Genomic DNA, 21,482 nt, shown 5'->3' on the forward strand with positions numbered 1-21,482 from the left:
CACCATCCAACATTTCTACATGATGAAACTTTGGCTCACTTATTTGTGCCTGCTTAATTCTCCAAATCACTACCAGATTATTTCTGGCCATACACTACACATCAGATCCCTTAACTGCCTTCTCTTCAATCACCAATATCAGCCGAGATGTAAACTACGGCTGAATAATTCGCTATCTTCATGCTAACGGCGCTTCAATATTTTTCACCTGCCTCTTCCTACACATTGGCCAAGGCTTATACTATGGTTCATTTATATTTCTAGAAACCTGAAATATTGGTATTATCCTGCTACTCACGACCATAGCAATAGCATTTATAGGTTACGTACTCCCATGAGGCCAAATATTCTGAGTTTTTACAAACCTATTCTACAAACCTACTATCAGCCATTCCGTATATTGGAACTGACCTTGTGCAATGAATCTGAGGTGGATTTTCAGTAGACAAAGCCACCCTTACACGATTTTTTGCCTTCCATTTTATCTTACCTTTCATCATTGCAGCTTTAGCGACTTTTCCCCTTTTGTTCTTACGTGAAACAGGATCTAATAACCCTTCAAGGATCTCATCAGACCCTGACAAAATCACTTTCCACCCTTACTACACAATCAAAGATATTCTAGGCCTAATTCTCCTCCTCCTCTTCCTAATAATTCTAGTACTATTTTCACCTGATCTTCTGAGCTACCCATATAATTACACTTTAGCCAACCCCCTCAATACCTCGCCCCACATTAAACCAGAGTGATACCTTTTATTTGCATATGCAATCTTATGATCCATCCCTAATAAACTAGGAGGTGTACTGGCCCTTATATCTTCCATTCTTATTCTAGCAGTTATTCCTATACCTCACATGTCTAAACAGCAAAGCATAGTATTCCGTCCACTAGTCTCACACTCACATGAATCGGAGGGCAGCCAGTCAGCTACCCTTTTATTATCATCAGACAAACAGCATCTATTATGCACTTCTCTACTATCTTCACCTTACACCAATTACCGCCCTAATTGAAAACAAATTACTCAAATGAAACTGCCCTTGTAGTATAACTCAATTCTCTGGTCTTGTAAAACAGAAATGGGGAATTCCCTCTCCAGGACAACTCAGGAAAAAAGCACTTCAGCTTCACTGTCAACACCCAAGCTGAAATTCTAATTAAACTACTCCTTGTACTTTTTTTCAGCACACACTTAAACTACTATGTCAGTATTAACGAACTAATACTAATACATTAGTGCTTTTATATACTTCATGCATTACTGTTAATCTCATGAATAATATATTGCACTATAATTGTTTAATCATATATAGTACATTAATACATTAAAGTACATCAAGAATATAATCTGCATACATATAACCACGTATTAACAATCCCCCAATTAACTATAAAACATTCACCATATCAACTGTACAACTCAAACTAGCCAACACGAATATCAACCCATACTAAAAATCCTTAACATTACATAGTACATTAAATCATTCATCGAACATAGCGCATTTCAGTCAAGAAACTCCTTGTCAACATGGACGTAACCTCGCAGCCCAGTAACCACAGACTGGGCAGGAAAACTGCAATCCCCTGTAAATAGCATGCAGTTTATATAGCATTTTCACTTAACACCCTCCTCTTAATGACTTTCACCTGGCAACCTTCATTTAACTCAAAACTCAGGGCCTCATTCCCCTGTACAGCCCATGTTGCATGGAACTGGCCAGGGTTCAGATGTTTATCATAGATAGGGAACAAATCTCTAGGTTGGCCACTTCCAGATTCCCTAGCTCAGAACATTCAGGTGCATCTGCCATACAGGATCTGGCTAAGGGTAGGCTTAAGTTATTGCTGTCAGGTGCGCTTACCCTACATATGTCCTCAGGAAAATTACTTAATTTCTTTGTCCAAAGGTTTCCTTAGATGGAAACAGGAGCACTTTCCTCCTCCTAAAGGGGATTAAATGAGAATATACATATCACATATATACGTGTGTACAAACACACATATATGTGTGCATATATACACACAAATCTGTTTATTTAAAATGTGTTACCACAGATATGCTCTTTTAATGCTTACTTCTGTTTTTATAAATATTTGCATCATTTAATGACAAAATATCTACTTGAGGGTATTTTTGTTTAATAATTTAAATGTGTTCCTTTCCTATATCCAAGAAGACCTGCAGCAGGGTACAAGGTAAAGCAGTCACACAGAACTCATGTTCTTGGGTCATGTTGCTGCTGTCCACATAGCACAGAGCAAATGTGCTCTGAACTGGCACCACTGGATTTGCTTCCCAGGAAAGTCTTTGAAAGAACAATAATGAATACATACCATCTGGGTGAGACTTGGAGGTATTGGGGCATTTTAGAATGTCCACCTGGCTTACTTGTTTGACTTTAGCTAAATAAAATGTAATAAAGGGGGCAGGTGGCAGTTGGGGGAACTGTTCAACTCCCTGGTTAGTGCCCCCAAATGCTGACCAGTGCCACAGAAACCCGTGTGGCTGTTGGGTGTGGCTCATCCATGTGGAAAAGGCCCCTTCTAGGCCCATACTCACTTCCAGTGTTAGACACGTTGAATCAGCGTTAGCGGGGAGTGTGCGTTGATAACCACAAAATTGGAAGACACTATGGAGAGGAGTGTGTGAGACAGAACAAGAGAGGAAAGGGTTTAACTCTACCTTTCACTCTAGTTTTCTACTGGTGGGTGCTTGATCATCTAACAGAAGTTGTCTGTGCAAGGGGAGCTAGAAATCAAGTGAGCAGAAAATCGATTTTGCATAAATTGAAAAAGCTGGAGATAATCACCAAAATATCTCAGTCATCTCTGAGAAAGGAAGGGAAATTGGAGCTGAAAAGGATTTTCTTTTCTAGGTCCCTGAGAAGCTTTGATGACAAGGCGCAAGTGTTGTATATTTTCTGAACTAGGGTGACCATACTTATTGTTACCAGAAAAGCACTTGTCCTGGTGAAGACCAGGAACTATAAGGAGACAAATAGCTTCAGCCTCAGCCCTTTCTCTTTGGACTGACACATCTGGTTTACAAATGAGGCCATTTATACTGGATAGATTGGGAACAGATGGCTGCTACCTGGGGTCTTCAAGTCCTCACCTTCCCAGACAGCCCTTTGCTTTTCAACATGCAGATAGAAAAACCGATGCCCCTATTCCACATCCTATGGAAAACCTAGTATCCTCCCTGAAGATTTCCATGGATTCTTGGGGGCATCTGTTGCATCTGATGACCTCTTGTTCCATCCAGTGTGTGACGGCTAAAAGTTCGGGCCTCTGACTGAAACAGACCTGTGATCAAATCCTGGTTCTCTCTCCTTACAGTGATGTAAAATTAGGCAATTTGCTTTGATCTTTCTCAGCCTCAATTTGCTCATCCACGAGATGGAGATAATACTACTTACCTCCCAGAATGTTATAACTGTTAAGTTAATAATGGGATAGTGATAAGGGAATACAAGTAAAGCACTTAGCATGCAACCTGGCACAAAGAATGAACTAAATAGAGGATACCTAGTATTCCTTTATTCACGCTACCCTAAACAGATGAGTCAAGATGGTAAATTTTTTGTACAGTATTTATTCCAAAACCCATGACAATCTTTCCCAAGGAGATCCTTTTAACTTTAAAAATTTTCAAGAACTCTATACACTACAACATTCTTTTAGTATTCATTAATTCTGAAAATACAAGATCACAAAAGGTAGATAGAAGACATGTTATTTTTTCCATTTTTGGACAATGTTTGATGCACACAAGGAATCACAGACCTCTTGCGGTAATTCTAAGGTTCCCTGGTGGTCCCTGGCCCCAGGTTGCCTGCATTCACAAACACTTCACTACGGAATTCCTAAACTTCATTAACTACTGCTTTTCTGAAAGGGCTCAGTTCTTACATACTCACCAAACAAATATTTATTGAGTGTCTGTTATGCACCACATATTCTGCTAGGACTATCTTGTTTTACACTTTAAAGGACATAATAAATATAAAAGAGATTTGAGCAGGGTTACGTGCAAAAAAACCTGTGGGCTGATTATTCCCCCTCTCCGTTCCCAGCATTTCAGCTTGTGATAATCACTTCACCATGTCAGGTTTTACATTGTGTCCAATAAACAGCTTGTCACAGGGGTCATGGCTCAGTTGAGAAGTACCCAGCAGTCCCACTTGGTATTTCTTAGAAATTATACCTCCCACTTTTCACATTTCATATCCTACCCCCAAATTAAGTTGGGTTTTTTTTAAGTAAGATTCCCGTTTATTTATCATTTCCACATTGTTTAAAGGAGGATTATTCAGGGTAGTTTTGCTTCCTGCGCTTCTTTTGTTATTCATACATAACAGATGTACATATTTTGGGGGTACATGGGACATTTTAACACATTCATATAATGTATAAAAATCAAATCAGTGTGATTGGGTGATCCATTGCCTTAAATATTTGTCTTTTCATTCTGCTAGGAATATTCAAATTATTTTCTTCTGGTGACTTTGAAATATACAATAGATTATTGTTAACTATAGTCATGTTACTGATCTTTCAAGCACTAGGTCTTATTTCTTCTATCAAACTGTATATTTTTACCTATTAATCAACCTTTCTTCTTTCCTCCGCCCTTTCTTGACCTCTAGTAACTACCCATCTACTCTCTGCCTTCATGAGATCCACTTTTTTAGCTCTCACATAAAAATGAGAACATTTGATGTCTGTCTTTCTATGCCTGGCTTATTTCACTTAACATAATGACCTCCAGTTCCATTCACATTGCTACAAATGACAGGATTTCATTCTTCTTTATGGGTGAATAATGTTTCATTGCGTATATATGCCACATTTTCTTTATCCATTAATCTGGTTTGTGGGCATTTAGGTTGATTCCATATTTTGGCTATTGTGAATAGTGCTGCAGTAAACATGAGAGTGCAGACAGCTCTTCAACATATTGATTTTATTTCTTTTGGATACATGCCCAGTATTGAAACTGCTGAATCGTATGGCAGTCCTGTTTTTAGTTTTCTGAGGAACCTCCACACTATTTTCCATAGTGGCTATATTAGTTTACATTCCTACCAACAGTGTATAAATGTTCCTCTTTCTCCACATCCATTATTCCCTTTTTGATAAAAGCTGTTTTAACTGGGGTGAGACGCTATCTCACTGTGGTTTTGATTCGCATTTCTCTGATAGTTAATGATGCTTGAGCATTTTTTTTTCATATGCCTGTTGGCCACTGTCTGTCTTCTGAGAAATGACTACTCAGATCTTTTGCCCATTTTAAAATCAGATTATTAGGATTTTGTTTGTTTGTTTGCTATTGAGTTGTTTGAGCTCCTTATATATTATGGTTATTAATCCCTTATCAGATGGATAGGCCAAACTAAATTTTTTATCTTTTCCTGCTTTTTCTTGAAGGCAGAGAAATGGGTTTTTTTGTGCCCTTGCTTAAGTTTAGATATTTTAATATCTTTCATCAGATATTATTATTTAAGCATGGAATATAAAGAATTAGGGTAATCACTCTGTGGTTCTCTCCATGTATACATGTTAAATAAATTTGTATGGTTTTCCTCCAATTAACCTGAAAAAAAATGTACTTCCCTGGTGGACATTATAGTTTTTTTTTGGGGGGGGGGGTTGGTGCCACAAGACAAGGTGGCAGGTATATAATAAAATGGCAAAGTGCAGACGTGATAGAGTAGGCACAGGAAGCCAATGAGGGCTTTTGTTGTCAGAGAAAGTCCTATAGAGAAAGCAGGATTTCAGCTTATCATTAAGAATAGATTGGGTTTAGTTGGGGAAGGTGCAAGGAAAGGGTGTTTCTTCTGAAAGGTGCAGCATAGCAGATGTGCAGGGATGAAAATAAGTGTCATCAGCTCAAAGGGCTCCAAGTGACTAGGATGTCAGCCTGGCTGATGCAGAAGATCTGTGCTAAAGAATACTGGAAAGGAAGGTGGCTGGGAATCATGAGGTAAGGCAATGGAGAGCCCTGAGGACCAGCTTGAGGACTCTGAGCTGACATTTCCTGAGCAGTGGGGAGGTGGTGTGTGGTGCTTCATCTGGCATGGTCTCTGGATGGGGAGAGATTGGAGGTGGGGACACTGATTGGAGGCTGCAGATGAAGGCTCTGCAAGATATGGGAATGACGGACTATGGGTGGCCAAGGGAGAGAAGGGGAAGGAGTAACAGGTATTAATAATTCCAGAATTTTTGCTCTGGGTAATGGGGAATGACTGGAGGAATTCCCACCAATTAATGTTTTGCAGGAAGTCTGCCTTTCAAATGTCTTTCTTCCTTTTCCAATGAAAGTCTTTTCCTTCTTCCATGTATGGAACCTGATAGTAAAAAAAGCATTTATCTTTCTATTTTCTAGCATTGCTTTCCTACAAAAAGCACTAAAATCCTGCCAATTATGAAATGGCCCATCTTCAGAGAGTAATCACAAATAGTCAAAACAACTTGAAGATCTTATCAGCTTCCCGCTTTCCCTCTCTCACCAAAATTAAATCCCATGACTAGCAATGAAACAGCAAGTACTTCAACTAGATGTATTTGTTATAGATGTCTTTTCTCCTCTGTTTTTATTGCCAGGCAGCAAGTTAGCAGTTAAGTTCATGGGTCTGTTTTCTTAACCTATTCACCCTGAACTGGAATTTTTGAGTTTATACTAAAAACAATAATATCCTACCCTTATTATTTCTCTTTGTTGTTTAAATATTGCCTTCATTAATGTTATCTCCTTTGATTCTTTATCAAAAAGCCATATGATTCAAATCTGGCACATATCATTATTCCCCTTTAATATATGAGCAAGCTGAGAATGCGAAATAACATGTTCATTTACATTGCCAACAAGTGTCATCCCTGGAAATAATGTCTACGATCTGCTATTCAATTACATCCAATATACTAGAAGCTGTTACAGAGACAAAAAAAGTTCAACATATTATCTTGAAAATCTTCTTATAAAATTGAGAAAATCAGGCATAAATATGTAAACAGTTAAATAACATTCCATGGCTAAGTGTCCCACCAGATGGCAATAGAAGCCATGAGTCAGAAGGTACAGGGTTAATTACCGTGTCATAATGTGATACACAAATATGGGAAGACTGTGTTCATTTCTGGGCTCTGTGTTTTAAGAGGGACACTGACAACGTAGAGCTTACCCAGGTGAGACTCACTGGGAGTCCGAGGAGACGCAGAGATCAAAGATGAAAGGACAAGTATCCAAACGAAGAGAGAACCCAGGGAGGGCATTATGCCCCTCCACTTATCGCAATGCCTGGTATGTGAAAGGCTTATTCTCCTTGGTCCCAACAGTAGGCCTGTGGCTAATGAACAGAAGTTACAGGAAAGAAGCCTCCAACTTCATGTAAGGAAGGATGCCCCAACCACAGGAATAATAAAAAGTATACAGAACAAGCTGCCTAATGTGGTAATGAGCTCCCTATCCTTAAAGGTGATCCAATATGGGTTAGGTGAACACCTATTTAGGATGTTGTAGGGAGAATGCCTGTATCACATGCCTTCTGTGTGCTATCAAGTTCAGAACCAGCAAAATGGTATAACTGAGAGATGGCATGGTACAGGGTTTAAGAGCACAGTCTCTGGATCCTATATGATGCTCAGTCTTGGAACTCAGCAACCATATTGTAAAGAAGCCAGGCCCCACGGAGAAGCCATTTGTGAGCGCCAGCTAAGGTATCAGCGGACAGTCAACATCAACCATGAGATGCATGAATATGCAAGCTTTCAGATAATTCCAGTGTTCCACTTTTCGAGCCACTCCATTTGATACCAAGTAGAGCAGGGATGACGTGCCACCCCAAACCCTGCCCAAATTGCTGATTCATAAGCAAAATAAATGCTATCATTTTAAGCCACTAAGTTTGGGGGTGGTGAATTCTTCAGTGCTGGATAACTGAAATACAAAGTTTGTGTGATATTCAGAGTTACCATTGGTCTTCACATCCATTAATAGGTGCTGAGTCAACTAGAAGGTGGTGTTATGTGCAGAAAGGCAGTTGGGTGGGTTGTGCCGATGAGAGAAGAGAAGGCTTGGTGAAGCTATTGAGAGAACATGAATAAAAGATTAATGAGGAACTTTGAAGACACAGTGAAGGACACAGTAAAGGCTAGATCTTCATTGTGTCCATGGTTTTGTCATTCCCTCCATCTCCTATATGGTTTTGTGACTTTTCTAATTCTTCTTGAGGAGGCAGCTAGATTGAGCAAGTGCTAGGTCCTGTCAAGAAGGTAGAAGAAATCTTAAAAGTCTGTAGGCCTGCAGAGGAGGAGTGGGTGGTGGACTTCAGAAGCAGAACGCCCAAGGGGACAGAATAAAATCAAAGAGACTCACATATTACAGACCATGATACATTAGAACATCCACAATGTTAATATGGAAAGGAATCCAAGAGATTGTTTTCTAGATAATGAAATCAAGATTATGCACTTGAAGGTAAATAAGTACTTATTGTAGAGTACAAACACTACAATTGAACTTCAGGGGAGAAATATTAGGTTTGTTGAGAAGAATCTGAATGGACGACAGACCTAAAAATGCTTTCTAGATGGGGAGACCAGGAAAATCAAGATAGGGTGGATATGATAATGGGCTCTTTTTGAGTCTAAGAAGGGAAAGGTACGGCAGTTCTTGAAGGTGAGATCAGGGAATCACGATGGAACTTTTTATCATCAATACCATAAAAAACAGTTCTCTCATTTTTGGAGGAAAAAAAATACACTGAACACACAGAAGGAGAGAACCAGAGTGGGTGGCCAGATCTCCAGCAAGCAGCCCATGATATATTAGAATGCCAATGATCTGCTGGCCTGGTGCTGTGAATACAGGCAAGAGGAGGCAGGCAAGGGAACAAACCAGGAGGCAGTTACCTGGCTTCCTCGTTGCTTTTCAGGCTACAGTAAAACATTTCTAAATTAAGATGTAATGCTGGAAATCTGGGCTCCAATCTTCTGAGCGGCGATTCTGATGAGGGTAACTGAAGTCCCCACATTGCTCATCAGTCCTCTTATTTCCTGCAGCACACAGCATTGATTATCCTCCTAAGAAAATCCATTTCAGCATCTAGAGTGGAAGAGGGGAGTATTAATCATAGTGAAATTTGACAAGGCAGAAGCCTCCACGGACCCACTTGAGCCATTTAAAGCTTTTATGTCCTCTCTAGACTGGAACAAGTGCATGTACATCAGGACCATAAAAGAGGGGAGACGCTTATTTAGAAAGCATTAATAGCTCATGACTAGCCTCTCTCTTTTGCGTCTCTTCTTAGCCCTGGTTGTCTAAATCAAGTCATTTCAGCTGTCAGTATTGTTTTATTCCTCATTTTAGGAGATACTACTAAAATGTCAGTTCACCTGGAAGTTGTGCCCAGAGCATTTAATTGGATTTACATTAAAATGAAAGAAATATGCCAATGTGGTTTTAATTCCGACAGTTATTATAATAGATAAGGATTCTAGAAAAAATAATGTCAAGTCTAGGTGAAATTGTTAGGCTATAAAATGGACTCAGGGGATTTTTTTGAAAAGAGAAAGGGGACATGTTCCTGCTGTAACTGTATTTAACATTCAGTGTAGGGTACAAAGCTCTCCACCTTTTCTCTGCTTGCTAAGACAAGTGGATGTATCTTAGAACTGGGGACTAGAAGGGACATGAAAGCATCATCTACGTAATTTCTCTGCTGTCAGAGAAATCATTCTATATGTATTAAATATCTCTTGTTTGTAACTTATTCTCCTCTAAAGGACCTCACAAATGAGCCCTGAGGGAGCTATTTAGAATTAATTCATCACAATAAAAAAATTGTCTGTGCAACCTTTCATATTTTAGTTTTAGACTCTTCCATTTTCAGCTCTATATGAAAAGACACAATAGTAGGTTATTATCTTCCTGATAAAAAGCCTTCACATTGTTACTCTTTTTCCAAAAATATATTTGTTTCTGAAATATTTCCTCATGTGCTCTATTTTCCTGCCCCTAAATAATATGTATTGCTCAATGCCAAGCCCTCCCTCAAGTTAATTGCTCTTTTTTAGTTATAAAACCCCAACTGGATTCCATCTAATCATCTAATAATTCCTATACTTATGCCTCCAGGGCCACACTAGCTTTTTAAACTACAGCATGGTGAAAGCTGGTGGTCAGTTGCTGTCTCATTTTCCTACCAAACTTGTATGAAATTGTTCTGTCTTTCCCAAGAACCGTCCTTCACCAAGTATTTCTTTAATGGACTGTGATTAAATGGTTTTAACTGATTATTCAATGAATATGTGGGGCCCATTTTTTTTAAAAAAATTAGAAAACAGATGGGTTTTAAAAAACAGAAGACATACAATGAAAAGTTCTCTTCCAATCTCTGTCCCAGTCATGCGCTCCCCCAACCCATTAGGGTCTAACCCCATTTCTGCCGCTTGTGTATTCATGGAGAGAGATCATGTACATAAAAAGAAATGCATGTAATGTATTTAATACAATTGGCAGCATGTTTTAGCACTGCTCTGCATCTTTTTTTATTTTAATAATATACCTTGGGGGTCTTTCCACTTTGGTATACATGGATCTCCTTTATTCTATTTTTTTGTTTGTTTCTATTTTTTTCAGTAGACTAGCAGTCTACTGACTGGATGTACCATCATATATTTATCGCAAACCTTTCTCAATATGGATTTCATTCTCCAAAATATCCTCTACCAGCTGAAGATTGTGGAAGACTCACTATCATACTTCACTGTGCAACTGTTTGCAGAATGCTTACTATCAGCACAGCACTGGGCTTGGTGCCATAGGGAATACAAGAAGCAGTGAGTTTGGCAGCCTCTGCTCCCTAGGAAACTACAGCCCCATCAGAGAGAAAATACATGAGAATAAGGGGGTCCTGATTGCCAAATCTATCCCCCTAAGGTTTTCCTTTGTTTTCTTGCACATCAGACATTTTTTCTAATGCATGGTACAAATGGCCTTTCCCCTTTATTGGATGTGTGTATGGTGGTTTGTGTGCCTGGTTCTGCTTTTATACTGGGCGCCACAAGAACAGAACTGTCAAACTCAAATACCTACAGAGGCCAGGAGGGTGACCTAAATGAGTGAAGGGTAGAGAAGTGAGCCAGTTGGGAAGGCATAAGCTCTGTTTAAAGGGATCCCCAACTGCTCGATTATTTCCCTGTGAACAACCAGATCTTCTGGTTGATTAAAAGGAACCAGTGGGTAACAGGTACATGGGACTTTTCTGTATTATTTCTTACAATACATGTGGGTCTATAATTATCTCAAAATAAAAAAATTAATTTTAAAGAAAATCAGATACCTAGATCATTGTGTGAAATGTCCTGATTTATAAATGTAGGCAAAATCTGAGCATTGCACAGGTGCAGCAAAACTCATCTATCTGTAAGCCAAATGCAGCTTTGGGTCCACCATTTTGCTATCTGTGTATAGCTGAATCATTATAATTTGATTTGTATAAAACCCAAGCAACCCAATTCATGAGTTTGCTTTAAAAATACTTGCTACTGTGAGTTTCCATCACTTTTGACAGTAGCCATCCCCACTTACCTGTTGAGCTTTCCTCTCATTCCAGGTCCTTGGATGTGGCTGTGTTGCCCAAGCTATTCTCAGTCGAGGACGTTTTGGAGGGGTCATCACTATCAATGTTGGATTTTCAATGGCAGTTGCAATGGCCATTTATGTGGCTGGCGGTGTCTCTGGTAAGCAGTAGAAATAATGAATGCTGCTCTTAATTCAGCCACTCCGATGTGCCCGCACAGTGCTGGCTGCTTCACATACCTTAATTTAGTTATATCTCAAAAATCCTGCAAGGGTGCGTATTGGATCCCATTTTTATAGATAAAATTAAAATCACCAACCAATGGTAAGTAACTTATTATGCAAAGGCAACATTTAACAAGAGACAGAAATGGGGGTTAGAGCTCATAAATTATTCATTCCTAAGTCTGGCCGCTGCATCTTATTCTCCACCAGTCAACGGGATTTTTTACTTGCTCTAGTCCACATTTGGAATCCAACTCCCAGATACCCTGTAAATAGCCCAGTGAAGGTCACTCCAACAGAGGCAAGTCCTGGACCTTTATCTATAGCAAACAGGAAGAGTCTGGGTCTCTGGGTCTCTTGCAAAATGGATGGTGCTTTCACGGACGTGCAGATCTGATCTACAAGGTCTTAGTCTAATGCTGCCCTGAAAAGTAAACTGATTAGAAGCCATTCACATGGTTCTCAAAAGCAAAATGAAATGATAATTTAATGCAGTCTGGGCACTTAGGAAGCGACTGTGGAAATGATCTGGTTACCAAAGACACTCAGAATCTTTCAGCAGCCTGGTGTGGGTCCTCAGAGCATTGAGTCAAGACTTGGTGAGAAGAGAAGAAAGGGAACTGAGAAACCATGCCTGCTGAGCACTGTGCTAAATGCCAGACTGCCTTTATCTCCCTCTCCTTTACAACAGCACTCTGAGGCGGGTATTACTGTCTCCATTCTACAGAGAAATCCCTCCTGAGAGGGAGTCAGTAAATAACTGGAAGCCCTGCAGCTGGTAAAGAAGAAGAGCCAAGATTTGATCCAGGCTCGCATGATCTGCATGACAGTGAAGCTCACATCCTCATTTTTTGTTTGTTTGTTTTTTGTTTGGTTTTGTTTTGTTTTGGGAGTCCTGCTTTTCTCCCTCAGGCTGGAGCACAATGGCACGATCTCGGCTCACTGCAACCTCCACCTCCTGGGTTCAAGCGATTCTCCCACCTCAGCCTCCTGAGTAGCTGGGATTACAGGCACACACTGCCACACCTGGCTAATTATTTTGTATTTTTAGTAGAGACGGGGTTTCATCATGTTGGCCAGGCTGGTCTCGAGCTCCTGACTTCAGGTGATCCACCTGCCTTGGCCTCCCAAAATGCTGGGATTACAAGTGTAAGCCACCGCACCCTGCCTGTTTTTTGTTTTTTAAGACAGAGTCTCACTCTGTTGCCCAGGCTGGAGTGTGGTGGCAGGATCACAGCTCACTGCACCCTTGACTTCCCAGGCTCAAACAATTCTACCTTCTGCCACCTCAGCCTTCCAAGTAGCTAGGACTACAGGCACGAGCCACCACACCCAGCTAATTTTTGTATTTTTTTTGTAGAGACAGGGTCTTGCCATGTTGCCCAGGCTGGTCTTGAACTCCTGGACTCAAGTGATCCACTTGCCTCAGCCTCCCAAAGTGCTAGGATTACAGGCATGAGCCACCACACCCAGCCAACACATCCCCATTCTTACACAGCATTTACAATGCTCTATTATGAGAAGGGCATTACAAGCAGGTTAGTTGGGCAGAGGATCCTGCAGTTAAGCTGGCTGGCCTCCTAGCAAACACTGCCTTTGTAGCACTGAAGAACGATTGCTTAGACTCCTTGGGAGCTCCTTGGGCTGTGCATCCGGAATGGCCATTGACCAGCTGGCACCCTTTCCATATTACAGCCAGACTCAGATCCAAGGGCCGTCCAGGTTAAGACAGAGTCCCACTCTGTTGCCCAGGCTGGACTGTGGTGGTGGGATCACAGATCTTTGCAACCTTGACCTCCCAGATTCCTATATATGTGATTTGTTAGCATGCACAGTGTCTCCATTCAAACTTTTGTCCAGCTTTTGCTATGATCCCAGCACTCTACTGCTTAACTCAAGGCAAACTCCAAGAAGGGCACAAGAAAAACCAGGGGACTGCCCTAAATATCCCAAGGCTTAACTGCTCCCCCTATAAGCTCCCACTGAGTTCACCAGGTAATGTAGGTGTAGCCATATTTTCAGCCTTTTTTTAGGTAGAGACATGGTTTTGGAGTATTTTGCCTGCATAACACCCTGAACTGAACATCATCCAATAGTTACTTAGAATTAATTGGCCCCAGACCCTACCACTGCTGTTAACACCCTTCACCACTGCAATCCATATCTGTTTCTGTCCATTGATATACCTGGGGATTTCTGCAGTCACTGTAGGAGGAAAAAAGGGAAAGAACCAGCAGGAAGAAGAAGGAGTGAAGAAAAGGTGTGAAGTCTTCTGTGGCCTCTAAACTGGGGTTGAATCCCTATAGTTACAAGAGTAAGGGCCAAAACTGATGGGACTTCTTTCAGTAGAAGCTGTTTCTGGGTGAGAGTCAGGACCTGACCAAAATGTTTACAAGCAACTATGAGACCCTAAAATACAAACAGAGTGGTGTCTGAGACTGGCTGGAAAATAGTAGCACTGGCTTGGAAAGGCAGTCCTTATCTTTCTATCTCTATTTGGAATCTAGCACAGTTCAGGCTCCCTAAGGACTGGTGGCTTTGGGAACATTTTGGGAACATGCAGCACAACACACTGGCCCATCATGACATCTGTGTGGACAACAGCATCAGTATCAGCTTTGGCAGGTGCAGGAATAGGAGAGGATTGTGTGTGGGAGGTGACTTTCTCATCGTGGCTGCAGCTAACATACTGGTTTGTGGGCACATACTGGCTTGTAAGGTCTGCTTGAAGATTCCAAAAGTAACCAATTTATACTGGGCATAAATATGAATGGGATCCTATTTTGTGGTCACCGACTAGTGAGGTCAGCAGATATTTGTCTTTTAAATATAAAACATCACCTTATTGTAAAGAAGTTACAGCATCCTGCTCCCCTGGGAATGTTCCAGTCAAATCCAGTCAGTCAGAGGTCGTAATACCCTAATTATGTAGCATCCTGCGCAAAGCATTTAGGCTGTCTAATGGCAATTGCTATTGATGTAGTATTTTATGACTAAAATAAACTTATTGAAAAAGCAAATAGACTTGCTTTCATTACAAAATATAGGGTTATCTTGATCACAGGATTGTGTATGGGTGGCGAGGAGGAGAGGATTTGCATAGAACAGAACACTGAAGGGGTTCCCTCTGCTCACCTAAGACTTTCATCTTGTGCCCTGTGGGCTCCAGCTGTGCCCGCGGGCCCTTTATGTGAATAATCTGATTGTCCCAGCAACCTTGGCAAAGCCAAGAGTTGAGTGCAGGACTCTCTGACTCTAGTTCTCATGTTCTTTCCAATACACTGCTCTTCCTTGTCCTTGTGATAAGCCAGGGTGACCACTCATCTCTGCGGGGAGAAATTTCTAGCAGCCACTTGGCCTCTAACCAGAGGCATCAGGGTGCCACTTGTCCACCTCTCTTTCTGAACCTTTCTGCCTCCTCTCCAGCCCTTTTCCTCATTGCTTTGCAAAGCACCCTTCCAGACATACCCTCTCTAACCCCCCAAAAACTATTTTTCTCTGTAGATCTCTGTAGTCTGAGCTATCTAAATAAGGCCCCAGATTATTTCTTCAACTTTCTTTTTTTTTTTTTTTAATGGAGTCTTGCTCTGTCACCAGGCTGGAGTGCAGTGGCACAATCTCAGATCATTGCAACCTCCGCCTCCCAGGTTCAAGCGATTCTCCTGCCTCAGCCTCCCAAGTAGCTGGGACTACAGGCATATGCCACTATGCCCAGCAAATTTTTGTATTTTTAGTAGAGACAGGGTATCACCATGTTGGCCAGGATTATCTTGATTTCTTGACCTCATGATCCACTCGCCTTGGCCTCCCAAAGTGCTGAGATTACAAGCGTGAGCCACCATGCCCTGCCTATTTCTTCAGCTTTTATATTGAATACCTACTAAGTGCCTTGCATCATGTGAGACCCAAGGTAAATAATAGTTCCAGCCTCAGGATGCTTAGGAGGAGCTAACAAACAGAAACCTACTTATGGGAAATTTTATTTTGGAAGACGAAATTGTTAAACAAAGAAATCTCCCATTGGTAGACTAAACTCAAGGGAGTTGGATTGGAGGTGATCACTTACGGCCCCCTTGGTTTTTTGTTGTTGTTGTTGTTTTTTATTTTTGTCGCCCAGGCTGGAGTGCAGTGGCACAATCTCTGCTCACTGCAACTTCTGCCTCCTGGGTTCAAGCAATTCTCCTGCCTCAGTCTCCTGAGTAGCCAGGATCACAGGTGCGAGCCACCACGCCCAACTAATTTTTTTTTTTTTTTTTTTGAGACGGAGTTTCGCTCTTGTTGCCCATACTGGAGTACAGTGGCACCATCTCAGCTCACTGCAACCTCCGCCTCCTGGGTTCAAGCAATTAGCCCACCTCAGCCTCCCGAGTAGCTGGGAATGCAGGTGCCTGCCACCACGCCCAGCTAATTTTTTCTATTTTTAGTAGAGACGGCGTTTCACCATGTTGGGCAGGCTGGTCTCAAACTCCTGACCTTGTGATCCACCCAACTCAGCCTCCCAAAGTGCTGGGATTACAGGCATGAGCCACTGCACCTGGCCCCCCACCCCTTTTCCTTTCACAATCGCTACCTCCAGGCAGCTGGAGGCAGCTACTCTACAGCAAGCCTCTGGGAGAAGAGAAACTTCCCACTGCCCTGTGTGCCCCCTCCTCCCTCCTAACCCCTGTTTCTAGCCTTCCCTGGTAAGGTGTACTGCTAGTCTCCAGAACTGTGGCTTTCCTGGATTTGAAAGGAAAACACAACAGTTGAAGTGTTTATAAGGCTTTAGGAAATCATCTGTGCTTCAATACACTGGCATTTTCTTGCTCACTGTAGCCACTGAGTGGCAGGGGCAGGTAAAGAAAGGACTCTTGTGGCTTAGGCAGCAGCCAGAATCCCCCACCCACTGCAAGTCCATTTTGCCCTGGAGACTTGGAGAAAGCATAGCTTTCTCCACAGGGAGTGGTAGAGGCTTCTGGAAACAAGTGCACCTATTGGTTCTGTGCAGGATCATCATCATCATCATCATCATCATCATCACCACCATCGTCCCTCCTTTGTTTACAACTAAGGCCACAGCCTGAAAGTCCACATCTCAATGTGGTGTCTCTGATTCCCCCTCCACAAAAAATGTCATCTGTATTCCTCAAATGAACATCTGTTTTCACTAGGAAGTGAGCCTATATGCTCAGACAATTTTTTTAAATTCTTTATTTATTTTTCTGCCCACAAAAGCAGAGAAGCCTTTATAAACACAGTGAAGATGGGCTGGAAGTGGTATAGCAGAAAACATAGGCTCTAGAATTCAGATAAACCTGAATCTGAATCCTGGTTCTTCCATTTACTGACCATGTAGCCTTAAGAAACTTACTTTCCGTCCATGCCTCAGTTTTCTCATCCGTTAACTGGAGTAGTACTCATCTCATTGGGTTCTTAAGAGGATCAAATCCACCTACTAACCCTACAATGGTGTCTGGCAAGTATTTGATAAATGCTGCTGTTGTTGTTACTAGCAAAGCCAGCTGGGGATGTTAGAGACCAACCACAGAGCAAACTCTCTATTTGATTTTATGGCTGGATGCAAGTCAAGGAAGCCGATTTCTCTAGCTGGAGCTTGGGCTGGGCTCAGGAAAGGGTTGCTACATTTCTGTATAGGAGAGAAATGCATTGTTTATGCAGAGGAACTGAGAACAAGCCACTCACACTGTGACCACCTCAAAATCAACTATGCCCCCACCCTCAGCAACCCACAGTCATTTTCCTTTAAAGATACATCTCTTTTGAGCTTGTTTTCATATCCTCTGGGCATGGCCGGAGGAACTGCTAGATATAGATTTAAATCTTATACATATATTGGATAAGCATATTGACTTTTAAAAGATATAGCTACATCAGTCTGTTTGGGGTGATTGCTTTATAGATAGAGGGATTCAAGCCTATTAAAAAAACAGCCACTTGAGCACATCAAGTTTCTTTTTATACCTGACTCTCTTTTCATCAAGATAAACATTCTAAACTGTTATCCAAGGATGCCATGAAAATGATCATTCCTCCTTCTCTCCCTGCTCAGATACACACTCTCTCTTTCACGTGCATACACACCCCTCTTTCTCCTCATAGGCTGTAGTTCTCTACCTAGAAGACTGAATTCCACCTGAGGTCTCTAGATGGTTTTCTGTATATTCTTCTTCCTAACTTGCCCTCTCACTTCTCCAATCTTCCCTTGCAGGTGGTCACGTCAACCCAGCTCTGTCTTTAGCAATGTGTCTCTTTGGACGGATGAAATGGTTCAAATTGCCATTTTATGTGGGAGCCCAGTTCTTGGGAGCCTTTGTGGGGGCTGCAACCGTCTTTGGCATTTACTATGGTGAGTAAAGTCCCTGAGTCCTAAGGTTAGGAAGAGCTGGGCATAATGTGAAAGTCAGAATTACTTGGTAGGCATCAGGTGAGAAAAAGCAAGGACGGGAAGCATTCCACAAGTGACAGCAAGTTCTAAATTTGAGAAAATGAGGCCATATTACCATTCCAGCAAATTCGTGAATCCTGTTAATGAAAATGGTCATATCTTAAATGGGGAGCAGAACTTAAAGGAAGCCTGTCTTTGTGCCAAGCCAGCACTACAACATAAACATCCATACAACAAGCAATAGGCCAGTGGCTTCCCCATTGCTGTCTCTGATTTGGCTGGGAAAGGAGGTGTTTTCTGGTGGCAAAGGTGTGACCAGTAAGTATTGAGAGAAGGACTCTGGGAAGATGTCTTTGAAGGAAGAGACACAGCAGAGATGTGGGCTGGGTGGGAGCCTCATTGCCCTTCTATCAAACAGCCAGGGCTTCCACTCTGCAACAGTTCTTGGGAAAAACACAGTATTGGTCATAGAAGACCAGACTTTAGCTCTAGCTGTTCAGTAAATACCTGTGCAACTTAAATAAGTCATCCGATCTGACTAGCCTCAGTTTCCTCCTCTGGAAAATGAGGGAATTGAATCAGATGACTCTCGAGGCCTTTCAAACTAAAACACCTTGGTGTTCCCATGAAATCAACTGTTAAAGCAGCTCCTTCCTTCTAACCCAAGGTAAGCCTTAATACATTATGACTTACCCAAACTGAAGACCCTAGGAAGTAGAATTTATGAACCAGGCCTTATAGAAATGGGTCACGGAGGGCTGGGTGTGTGGTGGCTCATGCCTGTAACCCCAACACTTTGGGAGGCAGAAGTGGGAGGATCGTTTGAGCCCAGTAGTTCAAGACCAGCCTGGGCAACATAGGGATACCTCATCTCTTCAGAAAAAAAATTAAAAATAAGCCAGGTGTGGTAACTCACATCTGTAGTCCCAGCTACTCAGGAGGCTGATAAGAGGATTGCTTCAGCCCAGATCAAGGCTGCAGTGAGCCAGGATCATGCCATTGCACTCCAGCCTGGGCAGCAGAGCAAGACCCTGTCTCCAAAGAAGAAAAAAAAGAAAAAAAAAAGGAAAAGAAATAGGTCATGGAAAGGGACTTTTCCCCATAGAGTGTCTCTCTGAGAATTAGAGTCTAAAAGGGCTAAAATGGAATTCAAGAACACACAGGAAATTCAGAGCCCTCTGCTGTGGCAAGAATGGCCTGGGGTCAGTGCTAGCTGTGGCAGTGGCTGCAATACCCCTGGCTCTAAGGGCATCTTCAGTATACTGCAACACCCTCAAATTCTGGAGTGGTATTAGGGGTTACTGAGAGCCCTCTGGGAATTACAAATTATTCCTGGAGCAAGACCAAGCCCCACTTTGGCTTTCAGTTGACCTCGAAAACTCCAAGAATTCCCCCAAAACAGAATTCATTCCCAGGACCCCATCGAAGAATAATTTGTCCAAGTTTGCAATGGGCCATTCAGAGAGGCCAAGGGCCTTCTTCCTTTGACCCTCCATCCTGGGATTCACCTGGGCATCTCTAAAACTATCATTCCTCGGAAGTAGAGAGAGACAAATGACATGGCTATGCCAAGCTCAACCTGAGTCACTGGTTGTTTAGCACAAGGCTTGGCACAGGCCTCCTTCAACTCTTCCCAGGGAACACTAATGTGCCAGAGCTTTCTCTTTCATAGATGGACTTATGGACTTTGCTGGTGGAAAACTGCTGATCGTGGGAGAAAATGCAACAGCACACATTTTTGCAACATATCCAGCTCCGTATCTATCTCTGGCGAACGCATTTGCAGATCAAGTAAGTGTAGATTCAACAAAGACTTAACTTTGGTGAAAAGATATGCTCTCATAAGGGGAATGCATTGGAGAATTAGAGACCAATCAGAAAGGAGAGATTATATTTCCAAAGGCAGAGGTTGCTGGGCATAACCCAAGCTTTCTTGATAATCGTTTTACCTTTGCAAGGAGCTGATACCACCAGAAAAGTTTTCTCCTTCCTCTTTAATACATACACTTGTTTAACATTAGTTGAGATCCAGAAAAGAGTGAATGACTAAACATTTCAATCCCTGTAGACACAAATGGAGTTCACTTCACTATTGACTCTTTTGAACAAGTGGTCTAAGTGTGGAGGCCACAAGAGAAGATATTTCTATTTCAAATCAAAGACTGTGAAGGGTGGTAGTTGAGCCTAGGGGATCATCAATCCTCTCTGTCTCACCATGTGCATAGGTTTATTTATTTAAACTCTCAAGGTGGCTAGAAGTATCTCTGCTTATTGACCTTTAAACAAGCTTCTAGCACCCAAGCATACTGTGGTGTAACCAATAGCACACCTATTTGGTCAGCTTATGGCAGGACTAACATTGTCAACTCAAAAGACTCTTCTTCCCTTACTGTGTCCCAAGAAGGCTGCTGGTTATCTTGGTCAGGGCAGTGGAAGGAAGGCTATATTTTTCAGTATCTCTAAGTTCTTCCTCTATGATCAGGACTTATACAGTGGAGCAGATCAGAATGGGCATGTGTATAAAATGGATCTTCCAGTTCATCAGCTATGCCCACCTCCATTCAATGTATGGATGAAAAACTATGCCCTCATGTCCTCAGCTTTTTTACTTTCCACTTTCATCAATAAATCAAACAGGCAACAAGTGTTCATTAAAAACTCACTATGTGCTTGGCCCTTTGTCTGGAGCTTGAAAGACTGACGAGTAAATGTGAGTTGTAAAGATCCAAGATGCAGAGTCTGAATGCTTGAATTAAAATAGCTGTTCTGCCTCCAACTTCCTGCGTGGCTTCAGCAAAGTACTGAACTTTTTGGGTCGCAAGTTATTCACTTGTAAAATGGGGATAATATGAGCCTTCATGAAGTTACTTATGAGGATAAAAAGAATAATATGAGAAAAACGCATTGTAAGCAGTATCTGCCCAGAAATTTTGAATCTAGTTGAAGAGCATTGAACAAGGAAACAATGCAAAATAAGATATAATTAGACAGAGCTGGGCACGGTGGTTCACATCTTACTCCCTGCATTTTGGGAGGCCAAGGTGGACAGGTCACTTGAGCCCAGGAGTTCACTACCAGCCTGGGCAACATGGCAAAACCCTGCCTCTACCAAAAATACAAAAATTAGCCATGCGTGGTGGTGCTTGCGTGTAGTCCCAGCAACTTGGGAGGCTGAGGTGGGAGGATAGCTTGTACCCAGGAGTTGGAGGCTGCAGTGAGCTATGATTACACCACCACACCTCAGCCTGGGCAAAAAAGAAGAAAATTAGATAGCAAACTGG

The 21,482-nt window shown here is 41.9% G+C and overlaps 1 protein-coding gene and 1 long non-coding RNA gene across 2 annotated transcripts in view; one reads left to right on the top strand and one right to left on the bottom strand.

Moving 5' to 3' along the window:
* The window catches only part of AQP9 (aquaporin 9), a 48,668-nt gene that overhangs the window by 17,802 nt on the left and 9,384 nt on the right, over positions 1 to 21,482 (top strand). Inside the window, exons 2-4 of the mRNA XM_003827892.4 lie at positions 11,626 to 11,752; positions 18,025 to 18,162; positions 19,874 to 19,992. Of these exons, the coding sequence (XP_003827940.1) occupies positions 11,626 to 11,752; positions 18,025 to 18,162; positions 19,874 to 19,992 (384 nt within the window). The remainder of the gene's footprint in view (positions 1 to 11,625; positions 11,753 to 18,024; positions 18,163 to 19,873; positions 19,993 to 21,482) is intronic.
* The window catches only part of LOC129394007 (uncharacterized), a 170,851-nt gene continuing 152,960 nt past the window's right edge, over positions 3,592 to 21,482 (bottom strand). The window contains exons 2-4 of the long non-coding RNA XR_008621185.2: positions 11,601 to 11,749; positions 8,921 to 9,113; positions 3,592 to 8,092 (exon numbers count right to left, since the gene is read on the bottom strand). This is a non-coding gene — a long non-coding RNA (uncharacterized LOC129394007). The remainder of the gene's footprint in view (positions 8,093 to 8,920; positions 9,114 to 11,600; positions 11,750 to 21,482) is intronic.

Source organism: Pan paniscus, chromosome 16, assembly GCF_029289425.2.
Source record: "Pan paniscus chromosome 16, NHGRI_mPanPan1-v2.0_pri, whole genome shotgun sequence".
NCBI classification, from domain to species: Eukaryota; Metazoa; Chordata; class Mammalia; order Primates; family Hominidae; genus Pan; species Pan paniscus.